This window comes from Macrobrachium nipponense, chromosome 11 (assembly GCF_015104395.2).
Source record: "Macrobrachium nipponense isolate FS-2020 chromosome 11, ASM1510439v2, whole genome shotgun sequence".
NCBI lineage: Eukaryota > Metazoa > Arthropoda > Malacostraca > Decapoda > Palaemonidae > Macrobrachium > Macrobrachium nipponense.
The window spans coordinates 105,563,310-105,581,572 of NC_061087.1; the positions used below are offsets into that span (position 1 = coordinate 105,563,310).

General features: G+C 36.5%; 1 protein-coding gene across 2 annotated transcripts in view; it reads right to left on the bottom strand.

Moving 5' to 3' along the window:
• Window positions 1-7,296, bottom strand: part of LOC135208053 (sine oculis-binding protein homolog) — a 284,683-nt gene extending 277,387 nt beyond the window's left edge. The window contains exons 1-2 of one of the 2 annotated variants that reach the window (XM_064240199.1): window positions 7,127-7,296; window positions 7,045-7,075 (exon numbers count right to left, since the gene is read on the bottom strand). In XM_064240199.1, the coding sequence (XP_064096269.1) occupies window positions 7,045-7,075; window positions 7,127-7,218 (123 nt within the window). In that variant the 5' untranslated portion in view covers window positions 7,219-7,296. Of the gene's footprint in view, window positions 1-7,044 lie in introns of both variants that reach the window. The other variant, XM_064240190.1, reaches the window with a different exon arrangement.
• Window positions 7,297-18,263: the final 10,967 nt, after the last annotated feature.

Genomic DNA, 18,263 nt, shown 5'->3' on the forward strand with positions numbered 1-18,263 from the left:
TTTTTCTTCTGACTTCTGTTCTTACACTACATGCTTTGATATAGCAATACTATTTTTCTGCAAACTGCGATATAAAGAAACTTTAAAAACAGTTTAAGATCTCGACTCATAAACTTAACTTATCATTTTGAGCACGATATATATATACGTAGATAATTGATTTAACGAGTCAAATGTAAAGCGCTGGGACCTATGAGGTCATTCAGCGCTGAAAGGGAAAATGAGAGTAAAAAGGTTTGAGGAATTATTAGGAGAGGGTAGAAAGTAAGTTGGAAGAAAAAGAATATGAACGGAGGTACAGTAAAATGAACGAATGGGGGTTGCAGCTAGGGGCCGGAGGGAAGCCGGGAAAACCCTTCAGTAATGCCTACAGTGCGCCATGTGAGGTGCACTGACGACAACATCCCCCTACGGGGAGATAATAGATAAATCAAATGGCAATACTAGTGACTTGTTTTTTAAGGCAATTATATAATCGTATTTATGATGCGAAAAAAATCATAATTTTGCTCTGTCATAGAACAGCCCCTCCCACACCCCCCCCCCCCCCCCCCCCGACACACCCCGTCCCACTATAAAGCCTTATTATTAAGTAGCATCTCACGAGGTGGCTACAGATTTATCGAACAGTGCCGTATGATGTCACTGCAGTTTTTGCTACGTCATCTAACGTTTGAACGCGACCAATTTTTGCTACGTCATCTAACGTTTGTTGCTACGTCATCTAATGTTTGAAAGCAATCAATTTTTGCTACGTCATCTAACGTTTGAAAGCGACCAATTTTTGCTACGTCATCTAATGTTTGAAAGCGACCAATTTTTGCTACGTCATCTAACGTTTGAAAGCGACCAATTTTTGCTACGTCATCTAACGTTTGAAAGCAACCAATTTTTGCTACGTCATCTAACGTTTGAAAGCAACCAATTTTTGCTACGTCATCTAACGTTTGAAAGCAACCAATTTTTGCTAGGTCATCTAACGTTTGAAAGCGACCAATTTTTGCTACGTCATCTAACGTTTTAAAGCGACCAGTTTTTGCTACGTCATCTAATGTGCTACGTCATCTAACGTTTGAAAGCAACCAATTTTTGCTACGTCATCTAATGTTTTGAAAGCAACCAATTTTTGCTACGTCATCTAACGTTTGAAAGCAACCAATTTTTGCTACGTCATCTAACGTTTGAAAGCAACCAATTTTTGCTACGTCATCTAACGTTTGAAAGCAACCAATTTTTGCTATGTCATCTAATGTTTGAAAGTGACCAATTTTTGCTACGTCATCTAACGTTTGAAACCGACCAATTTTTGCTACGTCATCTAACGTCTGAAAGCAACCAATTTTTGCTACATCATCTAACGTTTGAAAACAACCAATATTTGCTAAGTCATCTAACGTTTGAAAGCAACCAATTTTTGCTACGTCATCTAACGTTTGAAAACAACCAATTTTGGCTACGTTATCTAACGTCTGGAAGCGACTAATTTTTGCTACGTCATCTAACGTTTGAAAGCGACCAATTTTTGCTATGTCATCTAACGTTTGAAAGCGACCAATTTTGGCTACGTCTTCTAACGTTTGAAAGCGACCAATTTTTGCTACATCATCTAACGTTTGAAAGCGACGAAATTTTTGCTACGTCATCTAATGTTTGAAAGCGACCAATTTTTTCTACGTCATCTAACGTTTGAAAGCGACCAATTTTTGCTATCTCATCTAACGTTTGAAAACAGCCAATTTTTGCTACGTCATCTAACATTTGAAAGTGACCAATTTTTGCCTACGTCCATCTAATGTTTGAAAAGCGACCAATTTTTGCTACGTCATCTAATGTTTGAAAGCGACCAATTTTTGCTACGTCATCTAACGTTTGAAAACAGCCAATTTTTGCTACGTCATCTAACGTTTGAAAACAACCAATTTTTGCTACGTTATCTAATGTTTGAAAGCAACCAATTTTTGCTACGTCATCTAACGTTTGAAAGCGACCAATTTTTGCTACGTCATCTAATGTTGGAAAGCGACTAATTTTTGCTACGTCATCTAACGTTTGAAAGCAACCAATTTTTGCCACGTCATCTAACGTTTGAAAGCAACCAATTTTTGCTATGTCATCTAACGTTTGAAAGCAGCCCAATTTTTGCTCCATTATCTAACGTTTGAAAGCAGCCAATTCTTGCTACGTCATCTAACGTTTGAAAGTAGCCAATTTTTGCTACGTCATATAACGTTTGAAAGCAACCAATTTTTGCTACGTCATCTAACGTTTGAAAACAACCAATTTTTGCTACGGCATCTAATGTTTGAAAGCAACCAATTTTTGCTACGTCATCTAACGTTTCAAAGCAGCCAATTTTTGCTACGTCATCTAACGTTTGAAAGTGACCAATTTTTGCTACGTCATTCACACCAACCGTGCATTTAATGTCTAGGCCAGTCCCTTACGACGCTCTCAATTGGCTGTTGATAAGCCAATCACAATGCTGGTAAAAACTCTCAGTCTCTCTCGAGAGTTCCCATAGGCAAGATGCATGTTCCACCTCTCCTGAGGGATACGTCTTTCAAAAGTATCCCTCAGGAGAGATGGAACGTACATCCTGCCTATGGGAACTCTCGGGAGAAACTGAGATTTTCCAGCCCTGTGATAGGCTTATCAACAGCCAATCAGGAGCGTCGTAAGGGACTGGCCTAGACATTAGATGCACGGTTGGTGTGAATCTATTATAGTAAGTTTACAAGTTTTGCTCAGCCTTCCTACTAAAATTTAATAGAAAATATTAATTTCCTATAACCATTATGTGAAATAATAATTATAGGGATATTTATAGGAAACTAATTTCCTATACAATTATAGGAAATTTCCTATAAGCATAAAATCCTATGAAATAATAATTACACGAAATCATAATTTCTATATAATTTCCTATAAGCATAACATCACATGAAATAATAATTATAGGAATGTTAAGAAATTCACAATTCTGTGAAAGAATTTTTTAAAAATATCCACAATTATATATAAAAATATATTTCTATGTAAAAATATAAAACAAAGACTTTCGAACACTTGAACGGTTGTTCTCATCAGTGTGACGTACATAGAAATATATATAATTGTGGATATTTTTAAACAAGTAAGGAAATATTTATAGGAAATTTCCTGCTAGCATAAGGGTACATAAAATAATAATTATAGGAAATAGCAATTTCCTATAAAGTCATAGGAAATTTCCTATAAGCATAAAATCATATGAAGTAATAATTATAGGAATAAATATGAGAAATAATTTCCTATAAAATTATAGGCAATTTCTAATAAGCATAAAACCACATGGAATAATAATTATAAGGATAATTATAGGAAAATAGTAGTTTCCTACAGAATTATATGAATTTTCCCATAAGCATAAGACCACATGAAAAAATAATTATAAGGATTATTATAGGAAATACTAATTTCCTATGAAATCATAGGAAATATCCTACAGGGATGATATATGAAATAATAATTATAGGAATAATTGTGAGAAATAATTTCCTATAAAATTAGAGGAAATTTCCTATAGGCATGAGATATTAAATAATAATTACAGGAATAATCATGAGAAATAATTTCCTATAAAATTATAGGAAATTTCCTACAAGCATAAAAACACAAGAGATAATAATCATAAGGGTAATTATAGAAAATAGTAATTTTGCATATAATTACAGGAAATTTCATATAAGCATAAGATTATATGAAATGATAATTATAGAAAACACTAATTTCCTATACAATTATAGGAAATTTCCTATAAGCATAAAATCATATGAAATTATGATTATAGGAATAATTATGAGAAATAATTTCCTATAAAATTATAGAAAATTTCCTATAGGCATGAAATCACATGAAATAATAATCATAAGGATAATAATAGAAAATCGTAATTTCCTACAGAATTATAGGAAATTTCCCATAAGTATAATATCACATGAAATAATAATTATAAGGATAATTATAGGAAATAGTAATTCACACTAAAATTATAGGAAATATATATGGCCCATGGCCCACTGGTCCACTAGTGGGCCATGGGCTGATTATCAGGTGGGCCACGAAAAAAAGTAGAATTTAAAGTTAAACAATATATAAAAATAAAAATAAAAGTATATTTTCTTTCATCTGGACCTATAATTATAAATAAACAGTATATGGAAAAATATGGAAATATATATATTTTTTCTTTTTCTTATTCTATCCCAGTAATTGTTCACTAGTTAATTTTTAGATTATAAAAATGGTCATGAAAAATTTCTGAGCATATTTGCGTATTGGATTTATTTTGAATTTAGGGTAATAACATGTTATAAAATTCCAGTTCCAGGAACTTTATGTTGCATTTTGAACTTATCAATTCCTATTCAAAATCTGGAGTAGTGGGCCATGGGTATTTGGAGATATCTAAAGTAGGCCATGACCTCAAAAAGTTTGAGGTCACTGGACTTCTCATTTTAAACCATTATTGGAATAAACTTCCTTACAGACGAAATCAAACATGCAATATTCACCAAATGATTGACAACGACATTTAACAAGTAAAAAATGCGCCGAAGTGTCTTCGGCGCAATCGAGTTTCCTGTACCTTGTGTAATCAAGGCCACCGAAAATAAATCTATCTTTTGGTGGTCTCGGTATAATGCTGCATAAGCTGCGGCCCATGAACCTTTAACCCATGGCACGGTGGGGGCCTGTCCTATACCGTTGCCAGACGCACGATTATGGCTAAGTTTTACGTTAAATAAAATAAAAACTACTGAGACTAGAGGGCTGCAATTTGGTATGTTTGATGATTGGAGGGTGGATGATCGACGTACCAATTTGCAGCCCTCTAGCCTCAGTAGATTTTAAGATCTGAGGGCAGACAAAAAGGGAAGAGTGCGGACAGACAGAAAAAGCCGGCAGAATAGCTTTCTTTTCAGAAAACTGAAAAGTCTACTTTGAAGACGTTTAGCCTAATAAAAAAAAATATGACTTTTGGGTAAATTTATTATTACTCATAAAACATTCTGAATGAGTTATGACCATTTCGAATCAATATTTCGCCAATGGCGAAAGTTTCAAATTCACAAAGTATTCAGTGACCTGACGGAACCTTTTACATAAGCTGACAAATAAAAGTTAAATATTTCTCTCGCTTCCTATTTCTTTTATAGAAAGGTTAAAAGACAGGGCAACCATGAGCTTTTGGCCATTTTCTATTGACTAGCAAAAGTCGAAAGAAAAAAGGAACCAGGAAGAACAAGAGGAATTACATCTTGATTCTTGTACATTAAAATCGCGTTTATCAATTAATAACTAACAGATAGGACTCGCTAAATACCAAACACTGGATAATGATAATTATGTGATAATACATAAATAAAAAAATGCTCGATTATAATTAAATATGATAAAAAAAATAATTCTAAGGCAAGGATAAAATTTAAAAATCTTCCACTTTGTAAATAGCGAATCTGACCTTGCAGGAATCAACCGCATCAGATGACTAGTAAAAAAAGAACGTCTTCAAAGTGTTTAGAGTAATTAAGCGTTCTCTCGCGTTTCAAAGGAAAAGAATATAATTACAGATTATTGACAGATCAGCGGATTGGTAATTGAAAAAAAAATGAAGACAGGCCCATAAACAATGCAAGCCAAAAAATATTCGGCTTTTTGTCATTTGTCCTTTAAAATCGACATTATTCCTTACGCCTCATTGAACATGTTAGGCAGCAAATTACTTACAATCAAAATAATCGTGAACAAATTGGACATTTTCACACTGATGCATTCTAGCGGTGCTCTTTATGATAACTATACAACTGGTGGGTTTTTTTTATTTATTTTATATATTTATATTTTTGGGGGGGGTCTATTCCAATCATTTTCCCGAGGCTAAGTGTTTACCAGATCCCTCCAATACATCCATAAAATTAAATGTATAATATTATCCTGTTACAAACAAATTTTTTTTCTATTTTTATATGGATAACTTTTTGTCAATTATAAAAAGTTCCATAATTAATCTAGAATATTAATTAATTAATTACACGGTATTACGGACATGGCCAATCAATCACACATATAGTAAATAAGATATTCCATAAATTACTGAAAAAGATCTTCGTACCGTAATTTGAAAAAAAAAAAAAAAAATCCAGAAATTAACCGGCGCCGTGGCGATCAAGCGCATTCGAAAGGGGTAAATAGCACCCACCCCCCCCCCCCGCCCCCACCCCCAAATACAATGAAATAAAACTCGTGCAAACTCTTATCTCAGTCTGCAAAAAATTGCCGGCAATCCCTTCTCCCAAAATCACGCCCGGATACCGCCCACGGCCACCTCCCCCCCCCCCTCCCCCCCCCCGCCCCACCCCCCCCACCCTCCCTCCTACCCTCAACCCCGGGAATCTCAAAAATCACGGTCGAATCTGCCCCCACACCCCCACCCCACCCCAACCCTCTTACAACCGGAGATCCCAAGTTATGACCGGACTCTATCCAGTCACATCCGGACACTTCCCAGTCGCTACCGGACATCCTAATCACTTCCGGACACTTCCCAGACGTTAACGGACATCCAAATCACTTCCGGACACTTCCCAGTCCCAACCGGACACAGAAATCACGACCGGAAGCTCCCTAGTTGTATCCGGACACTTCCCAGTCGCTACCGGACATCCTAATCACTTCCGGACACTTCCCAGACGTTAACGGACATCCAAATCACTTCCGGACACTTCCTAGTCCCAACCGGACACAGAAATCGCGACCGGAAGCTCCCTAGTTGTATCCGGACACTTCCCAGTCGCTACTGGACATCCAAATCACTTCCGGACACTTCCCAGTCCCTACCGGACACCCAAATCATATCCGGAAACTTCCCGGTTGCATCCGGACACAGAAAATCACGACCGGACACTTCCCAGTCCTTACCGGACACACCCAAATCACATCCGGACACTTCCCGGTTGCATCCGGACACCCAAAAATCTCGCCGGAGCGAATTCCCGAACTCACCTTGATCGTCTGGTCGTCAGACTGAGGCTGATGCTGCTGACGATGATGACGAAGAGCAGCGGAAGGAGGTGGAGGCTGCTGCTGCTGCTGACGGTCGCTTCCTGACGAAGTGGCTCTGGTCGTCTTTCTCTTGGTCGCGTTGGTCGTCTTACTGCGGTCGTCTTTGTCGTTCATCGTAACTCACGACTCGATCTCCTCTCCAGAAGGTCCGACGGGCGCCCTCTTATCGTCAGGAAGGAGAGAGAGAGAGAGCGAGAGGAGAGCTGAGAGAGATAGAGAGAGAGCGAGACGAAGAGGAGAGAAGAGAGGTAAGGGGGGTGTTGGGGGCAATGGGGCAAGGGGTAGAGGTCGACGGAATAGGGAGGGGGTTAAGGAAGGGAAGGGAGGGGCGAGTTGGTAATTGTAATCGAGATTCCTCTTCTTCTTTCACCCTCTCTTCTTCTTCTTCTTCTTCTTCTTCTTATTCTCCCCTCCTTCGGTCGTCCGTCTCTTCTTCTTCTTCTTATCCTCCTCCTCCTCCTCTTCTTCCTCCTGATTCTCCTCTCTCTTTTCTCCTTCTTCGCCTTCCTTTTCTTTTTCTTTCTCTTCCGCAACGGGACGCCAGTCACCTCTATCCATATTAATTGGGTCTAATCTTTCGCTCTCTCGCGCGCCATTCCTCCTCACGGCCCCGAGTTTTCATCGTCATTATCAGAGAGAGAGAGAGAGAGAGAGAGAGTTGTTTACCTCCGCGATCGTCTTCTGTTTTCTCCTCACAGGTACACTGCGCATAAATGGCTGGTTGTTCCGTTTTTTTTGCTCTCTCTCCCTCTTTTATTTTTTTTTTTGTACTATTTTCAGAACCCGTTTTTTATATATAATTCAGTTCATGTACAAATTTGTACTAAAGGTTGCGGTTTCGTCAGGGAATACGTTTACCTTAAGCTTATTTTGCACTTCACAAAACTCATCAACAAAGTTTACCGAGTCTAATTTAAAATAAAAAAAAAAAAAAAACGAAATCTATGGATTTTTATTGAACTCTTCCCTTCGGTAGTTCATTTCCTTTCATCTCCATTCAAATATGGCTTCCATTCAAGTTTTGTACTCTTATCCGACTATTCTCAAGAATAAATATCGTATAAAACGTTCGTGAGCTCAAATGTAGTAATTATTGAACGAATTATTAACCTTTACGCAATCTTGGTACCGGAAATATCAGGTAATTATCTAGGCTCATTGGTTCTTCATCAACATAATTATTTTTCTCATCTTACTGATTTATTCTTCACAAGAATATTTCCCTTTTTTATTTGTCATTAATCTCGTTTCCTCAATTTGACATTTATTACTTCTTCAATTTATTATTAACCTTATTTCCTCTATTTGTCATTAACCTTATTTCCTCGCCATTAATCTTATTTCCTCAATTTTTCATTCAATCTATTTCCTCAATGTGTCATTAACCTTACTTCCCCAATTTATCATTAATTTTATTTCCTTAATTTGTCATTAATTCTATTTCCTCAATTTGTCATTAACCTTATTTCCTCAATTCTGATACGTAAGATGGCATATATTTCAAAGGTCCTCCAATACAATACTCATGAAATTGGCAGTTTTATTTCACAGATTCTTAAAGAGACGAACTCTTTAGTCCTCAGCTTTGTATCACTTTTCTTCAGTTCATGAAAAATATAAGTAATTAACTATGAAAAATTAACATTGCCAATAAGCTGGCAAAGTTGTACATCGTTTCCAGCTAAACACTTTGAACTATTCGGTTAAAAAAAGTTTGTGTAGACAGGTACTTCGAAATGAAAGTTTGTTGCACGGTAGATTACTTGCAAGTTTGTGTCTGATGACGTGAGTGAAAAGAGTTTATTGCATTGCTTGAATTCCAGTTTTTAACTTTCTATATTTATTTTCCGGAACTGAAGATAATTCTGGCAGAATTCGAGTCGAGTCTGCTATTACAATCTGAAGTTTTGTGTTTACATATCCAAAACAGCATCTATAGCTTAGATATCATGTATTGTACATTATAATATGAGGAGATTTCGAGTTAATTACATAAAAAGACTTTTACTTGACTTTTCCACAAAACTTTGCAGAGTTTAGAACCGGTCTATACTTATAACAACAGATATCGTACCTTCCTCTGTTTGGCTAAAAGCTTACGAACTATTTTTTTTTTATATCAAATACTGCAGAGTACGACACATTCATTTACGCCTTCACACCAAAATTCACGCGAAATCTTCGCGGTGTCTCAACATAATTTTGCATTTTCGTGGGTAGCGAACACAGCCACTGACACTCGCGGTCGGCTCGAGAGCGCCCAGGAAAATGTTCACAGTTAGGAGCGGAGCTGTCGACAGCACGTCCTCACACCGCGACAGCTAGTCCACTACTGACACTGTTTCTGTTTCAGATTCGAGAGAACACATGCATGCTGCTGCATCTCTCTCTCTCTCTCTCTCTCTCTCTCTCTCTCTCTCTCTCTCTCTCTCTGAACTCTGGGAAGATACGATCTCATATGTAACGGGAGTGTTTTGAGAAACGTGATAAAGCTGTGACCCATTATCATAATCACGACTTGACCTGATATCATTTGCACATGATAACTGAGGTCATCTCTCTCTCTCTCTCTCTCTCTCTCTCTCTCTCTCTCTCTCTCTCTCCCTTTGAACTTTGGGAAGAAATGGTCTTATATGTATTCGTTGTTTTAAGAAATGTGATTAGGCTGACCTAACATAATCTTGGAGTAAACATAGATAATAGGGAAGAGTGTGCTTTTTTTATCTATCTAATTTCTATTTTACATTAAAAGCAAGTTTGAGATTGGTAATTACATTTTCAAACTCTTCCGTGTTTCTTTTTCTTTTTTTTTTTTTTTTTTTTTTTAGAAATACGGGATTTCAGTCCAAAGTTGTATGTGGTAATTGGTGTGATATATATATATGGATATATATATATATATATATACTACAATATAATATATATATATATATATATATGTGTGTGTGTGTGTGTGTGTGTGTGTGTGCGTGTGTGTGTGTGTGTGTGTCCTGCCGAAACTGCCGTACAAATCGTCTATTGTTATTGCAATAACAAGAGGGTCAAAACGGTCCCTCTTCAAACAGGTGGCGACGGCCATAGTCTCTTATATTATCGTATTCAATCAATCAATACAGAATTGAGCCACAAAGGAGATTCGTCTCCGCGTACTGCATTTTGGAATTGCAACTTTCAAATACTCCAAAGATTCCAGTTTGATGAAAGAAGATATATATGAAGAACAGAAAAGAAGAGTAAACAATGTCGTCACACATACCGAAGTCTTCTGATCCACGACCCTAAAGTTACGTTCGCAATAACGTTACGAATTGTAAAAGTTAAACGCAATAAATTCGTTCCTTATCGCAAATAACATAACTCAGAATTAATAGCTAAGCTTATTATAAAAACCAAATACTTTCCCTAGCTAAACACTTCTTTAGAATGTTATCTGATCTTGGTTATCTTGCATACGGGGTTGGTGATTTTTTATATTTTTTAAAATAAAAAATCAGGGATTTATTTGATTTTTTATTTATTTGAATTTTTTTATTTATTTGGGTTTTTTTATTTGTTAGATGTTTTTTCCAATCCTTTTTTTTTCATCAAAATGCATTTTATAACATAATTACTATTAGGTTTTGTTACGAACCGAGAGGTCCGCTTCAGGTTCGATATGAAATAAACAAAAAAAAAAAAAAATTCAACACCAACAGTTGAAACTGGGGATACGAATATAGAAAGAAACACTAACACAACAAAGGTTTATTTACAAGCTTACTAACAAAGATAAATGCAGAATGGTTTCTCCTATTTACATAAAAAGGCAAAATCTTACAATACGTGAACTGGGGGAACAGTGAGGTAATTCAAATACTTGCTGGCCAGTTTTGCGACTCGAAGCGATGGCTTCACAAAAGGAGAACTGCGTTTGCAGACGTCTTCTTGACTCCGTATTGCAGAAAATAATGTCTATTTTTGATACTCGAAGGGCAGGAACTTCTATAAACCTCTTACAGAACGTTTCTTCTCTGAAGTCTTGCTCTACGTCGAAATAACTCGGTCGTCCACTCCTGACGACGACTTGACCAGAATTCGACCAAACTCTCTCGAGCGACTTTTCCTCTCTGATCCTTCGTCCTTCTTCTCTTATCTCACTCTGATGATCTCTGCTGCAGATCTCTCACTGATAATCTGATCTGTGGCTCTTAATGACGATCTCTTACTCTGTGACTAACTGATGATCTGCCTTCTCCTACTTCGTCCGTCGTATTTATAAGGCATCCTGGGTGCCGGGCCTACGGCGACGTCACAGACTCCCGAGACGAGGGAACGATTTAGAAGTTTCTCGACGATGTATTGCATCAGAAATCGCAGCGTTCCTCACGTCACGTCGGCGCCTGTCAAGTTCCGCAAAACTCCTGCCGATTCTAGAACCATCATGAGAACAGGCCCCTCCAACACATGCGCGAATGCCTCCTTGCTGCAGAATTTCTCGAAGATGCGTTTTCCTTTCCTATATCTTTCTTTGCTATACAGCAATTACCATTACAGGTTTCCAGTTCTGGCCTACAGTATGTACTTGCAATTTTTTTATATCAAAATAAATAGATGCAGCACAGTTATGCTCAAGGGTTTATTAACCTGAAAACCATAGTTTTCAATTCGCTTACTTTCAAGTTGAAAAAAGGAAAATAATAGAAAAAATCATGATTTTTTAAAATGAAAAAATCATAATCACTTGTGATTAAATCAGTTTGATTCAATCATTGCCAACCCTGCTTGCAATATATCAAAATAAATAGATGCAGCACAGTTATGCTCAAGGGTTTATTAACCTCAAAACCATAGTTTTCAATTCGCTTGCTTTCAAATTGAAAAAACGGAAAATAATAGAAAAAATCATGATGTTTTAAAATGAAAAAATCAGTGATTTAATCACTTGATTAAATTAGTTCGATTCAATCATTGCCAACCCTGCTTGCATATATTCAGTAAAATGAGATAGGAACAGACCAACATTTTCTTCAATTGAATTGAATATAGAATTTAGTCCAAAGGCCAAGCACTGGGACCTAGGAGGTCATTCACCGCTGAAACTGACAGAAAAACGTTTGAAAGGTGTAACAGGAGGAACATCTCAAAGCAGTTACATTATGAATCAGGTCTCAGGAGAGGGTGAAAAGTAAGATGGACGAAAGAGAATACGAAAGGAGGTACAGTAAAACGAACGACAAAGGGTTGCAGCGAGGGGCCAAAGGCACACTGCAAAGAACCTGATGTAATGCCTACAGTGCACCGCAAGAAGTGTGCTGACGGCACCAGTTCCCTACGGGTTTAACATTGTCTTAAACACAAACAATGAGTTTGATATCGACAGCAATTGAGAACTTGCAAAGTCGCAGTGAGATGAAAATATTATGAAACGAAAATAAAAATCTTGGGCCGTATTAACGTATTGCCCTTTGTAGCCGACTGAAGCACATCTAGTATTGCAACGAAATTCTAAAGCCCAATAGTCCATTGTAACTCTTCAAATTTGTAAAGGCTTATAAAAAAATCAGGGAAACTCAATAATACAAGATTGAAAAACGAATGATTGATTAAAGTTATACACCTTTCTATTTTAAATTGTATACAGAAAGTAACGTTGCAAATACCAATAAGCTTTTTCAAAACTGAACGTGGGATTTCATTGTAAACAATAAAGAATATAAAAAGTAATCGAGTGATACCAGATAGGATATATTTATCCTCTGGACTTATTATTATTATCATTATTATTATAGAGGCTAAATTATCTTTAAAAGTAACAATGTAAATGTCAGACGACTAGTCGAGGGAGCTGCTATAAGTTTGGGAGAATCATTCAAAGGAAACAAGTCTTTTGTCAACGAAGACCCATTTGTTAATTTTTATATTACTAGTATTTTTTTAAAGATTTTAATGTAGGACAGGCTCTGTTTTTCCCTCTCCTGATGCTGCCTCTGCCTTGCCTCTTCCAGTCCAGGTAACCGCTGCCCGGGGGAGTCGGATAACGGTGCCCAATCTACGCCCTTGGATGAAGACTTCATGTAATGTTGCAACAACCTGTACGAAGATCCAACAGGATTGCAGCCGAAGGATTTGATAGGGGAGAGGGTATCACCTAGTTATTGTTAACTACCCTCTTTCTTCTCCTGGCCCATTAACGAGCTAACGACCGTTGTCAACGATCTTCAACGACTCTTGTTTTTTAAATTTACCTTTGCACTTGTCGTAACTTTTTGTTCATTTGGACTGAAGATGGAACCCAGGGAAGGGTTCGAAAGCTATCTGTAAAGTCTTCAAAATTATACACGGACTTTTTACACTTTGTATTATTGTGGACCCTTTAGAACATTATATATACTCTCGTGATAGAGAGTTTTTCCCTATTATTATTATTATTATTATTATTATTATTTATTATTATTATTATTATTATTATTATTATTATTATTGTTGCGTGTTGTTGTTGTTGTTGTTGTTGTCTTCAGGGAAAATATGACTATAATCTTGTCACGTTGACTAATTCTAAGATAGAATATAGTTATCATCTAGACCTCTGTTATTATTATTATTATTATTGTTATTATTATTATTATTATTATTGCCAAAAACTTCAAAAAGGACAACAACTTTGTCACGTGACTAATTCTCAACAAACCTGGTAATCAGAAGATTCCAACTATTCAGCCAGACATACTGACATACACACGTATACACACTACGCACACACAAACACACATACACACTACACACACAAACATACAAAATCCCTTCAGCAGTTTAGATTACACTTAGGTAAGTGACACTACTCAAAGGCCAATAATAAACAAACAGACGATTAATTTATTTGTAAGTGATAAAACTTGTAGGTGAACGATATCTTAAGCCGGGATTACCTCTCTCTCTCTCTCTCTCTCTCTCTCTCTCTCTCTCTCTCCTCTCTCTCTCTCTCTCTCTCTCTCTCTCTCTCTTCTTCTTCTTCTTCTTCTTCATCTTTATCTTCGTCTTCAATGGTAGGAATAGTAAAGTATTCAGAAGACAATTTATATTTCTCTGTCCATTTCTTTTTGGTAACATATGCTTTGGACAAACTCCTCTCTCTCTCTCTCTCTCTCTCTCTCTCTCTCTCTCATTCTCTCTCTCTCTCTCTCTCTCTTTTGACTTTTTCCCTTGGTAGAATCATTCAGAAGCTTATTATGATCTCTCTGACATTTCGTTATGGTAATATATACTTCAGACACAAACCTCCCCAACCTCTCTCTCGTCTCTCTCTCTCTCTCTCTCTCTCTCTCTCTCTCTCTCTCTCATTTGCGTGGAGTAGTTAAATACATCCTTGCATGGCTCCACAACTGAGCTTGAAATATCAACAGGTAGAATATATCTAATTTAACTATTAACCATAGCCCCTCCCCCCCTCCAATCCATTTCCTCCCCATAACATTACATCCCCTCCCCCTTCAATAAAACTAATCACAACTCTTAACTAGGATACCATCCCCCCCTCTTTCCCTCTAATTCTCACCCCTCTATCCCCCCTAACCAACAGGTAGTTGATATATCACAGTCAAAAATAATCAATTATAAATATTATGACACCCCCGCTCCAATATAAACGATCACAAACTCTCAGCTAAGATACCACCCCCCCTTCTCCCCCCCCCCCCCCCCCCCCCCCCATCCCTTCAATTCAAAACCACCCCACTTCTTCTGTCCAATCCACCCATCTACCACAGGATGACAAGTGGCCCCATCCAACCATCTACTACTCACCCACTGACTGACTGAGTGTATGGTTCGGTTGACAGACTGACATTTCCATAGAAGTTTGGGACCGACCGACTCAGTCAGTCAGTCAGTCAGTTCAATTAAGGCTAACTCATGTTACCCGGGGTCTCATCTAGCTCTTCCCCAAATGACCTAATTAACCGTTGTCATTAGACTCACGTCGCTACGTGGTGTGGTGATGCTGTTATTGCTCGGGTCGCAGTGATTACTAATAATGCGCTGGTCTTGGTGTGGGTATTATATTATATGTTATATTTATGTATGTATGTATGTATATATATATATGTGTGTGTGTGTGTGTGTGTGTGTGTGTGTGTAAATAAGGATACGTCTCAAGTATAAAAGGCCCATTAAAACACCCTGGTCCAAAACTAAGGGCTATATTTCGGTAGGGGGAAGGCCACCGATATATAGTATTGGTTTTAAACCAGTGTGTTTTAATGGGCCTTTTATACTTTGTATATATATATATATATATATATATATATTATATAGTATATATATATATATATATATAATGAGAGAGAGAGAAATTCGTCCAACCAGTCGAGTTACGTAGCAGAGGGTTGTTTTTAAATTCTCTCTCTCTCTCTTCTCTCTCTCTCTCTCTCTCTCTAATCACGAGATCTAGTTCATCAGCATCAGTGCGAAGCAAAACAAGAGAATTTGCAAGATGGTGCTTTCCACGGATCAGGTTACATTGCTCAATTACACGGTAAGAATACGCAATGTGGCTTTCAAACACGTGCATACATACATGCATACATACATACATACATACACAGAAGACTGCCAAGTACCTCCGTGTTGGTCATGCCTCATCGTGGCTATGGAAAATCAGAACCAATAACGAGTGAGCCTCCAGCAGTCATCTATTTTTCGCTTTTCCTTCCAGCTGCTCTGGATGTTTGGTCACTGCGTGTATTAGTAGCAGGAACTGGCCATGTGTATTTACATATATAATTATGTAGTATATATATGTATATATATATATATATATATATATACACATTAACTTAATACATACATATATACATTAACTTAATACATAATGACATAAATCTTGTTTGATAACCGACGTATCTGCTTATTTCCAATAAAAAAAACATATATTGACTTCATAGATATGTAAATTGTGTTTCCATGGTATTGCAGTATATATATATATATATATATATATATATATATATATATATATATATATACGTATATATATATATATATATATATATATATATATATATATATATATATATATACTTGGATACATACATACATACACTACAATACCATGGAAACACTAATTACATACGTCTGAACTAAATTTATGTTTTTTTATTGGAAATAAACAGATGCGTGGGTTATCAAACAAGATTAATGTCATTACGTATTCAGTTAATGCCGTTAAGTGTACCTCAAAAACAAATACATGTGTATACCGTTATACACATCCTTGAATGCGTGCGCAGATCATTCTACCGTCTATACCTTTCTACTGTCTACACAGCAGAAATTCGGCAAAATGATGTTGGCCCTACCCCCACCCTAGCCCTGTCTCTGTATACAAATGAAAGCAATAAAATAAAATATCACACACCCACCACTCCCCAAAAACCCTCACCACTGGAAAAAAAAAAATGTTGAGGAGGGGGGCGTTCTTTGCAATCCCTGAGGTCTGTCCAACCTATCTCCTTGTTCCTTGGCTATCCATTCCTAAACCCTTGCATGGAGTATCGTCCAGGATAGGCTGATAACTGAGAGGATATGCGGTATTAAAGAAGGATATACCGACAGTTATCCCGAAGGAATGTGAAGGACATAATGCAAGGGACTTCCCAAGATTTTGTTACATTCTGGCAATAATTATCTCACAGAATCATGAACGCTATCTTTTTTAGTTTCCTGTAAGAGAAAACTATTGTTGTGGCTATTTGTCTGTCCGTTCACACTTTTTCTGTCCGCCCTCAGATCTTAAAAGCTTCTGAGGCTAGAGGGCTGCAAATTGGTATGGTGATTGTACACCCTCCAATCATCAAACATATCAAATTGCAGCCCTCTAGCCTCAGTAGGTTTTATTTTATTTAACGTTAAAGTTAGACATAATCGCGTGTCTCCCAACGCATCAACACAAGCCACTACCGGGCCATGGTTAAAGTTTCATGGGCCACTGCTCATACAGCATTATACCTAGACCACCGAGAAATAGATCTATTTTCGGTGGCCTTGATTATACGATGTACAGAAAACTCGATTGCGCCGAAGAAACGACCTTTTGTTATTTTTTTATTTTTATTTACTTTTTTAACTGATTACCTTTTATATGCGTAGACTAGTTCTGTATTAGATGATTTTATCAGGTCGTTAAAGCCAAAGGATGAATTATTTTAACATTACCTATGTTTTCATATTTTCTATACATGTTTACAAGACGCACCCATATGTAAACAGTTTTCAATTTGTATTTAAATAAATCACTGAGAAGTAGTTACTGAGATAATCATTAACTTTCTTTTATTTTTTATATATTTCTCTTCTACGCTTTTTCTTTTTCTGCGAGGGAATATTTTTTTCTCTTTTTTTAGATTTTTGTCACAGAACCTGGACTGCTATAGAAATCAAAGCTGGTTAATTCAGTTACCCAGAATTCCCAGTTATCTTTATTTTAACAAGACAATATGATTTTAGATCAGAAATATATCTATGACATTTATTTATTTATTTACTTATTTATTTATTTACATATTCATTCATTTACAATTTTATTTCAACCCGTCAACAATCATTTAAAATCGGAAATATATCTATGACTATTAAGAATATTACAATGACTATATTTATCCATTTATTTGTTTACCCATTTGTCAATCAAATTATTAATTTAGTGTTCCGTCTACCTATACATATGTCCATTTACTTATTCAGTTACATATCTATTTCTTCCTACTTCAGTAAACCTTTAACACACTCACTAATATTTTCCAATCCTGTCACTCAGAATTCCGATTCAAAATGACCATATTTATTTATCTAATTCATCTGTTTACTAATTCATCTGTCTATTCATTTATTCCTATTTCAAAAAAATGATTTCCTTATAGAGAATTGTACCAAGGGGCCAGATATTCCTTGTGTTAATAATAGATGTAAACTATTGGTGCTGACAACATTTTTCTGATTTGTCAAGACATCTGGGTTGAATCATTATAATAAGTTCAGTTGTATAGAGAGAGAGAGAGAGAGAGAGAGAGAGAGAGAGAGAGAGAGAGAGAGAGAGAGAGAGAGATAATATTCTACACAAGAATTACGCTGAGTAAATTCTGAGCACAAGGATTAACAGCGCTTATTTCGTCGTAATATGTAATATT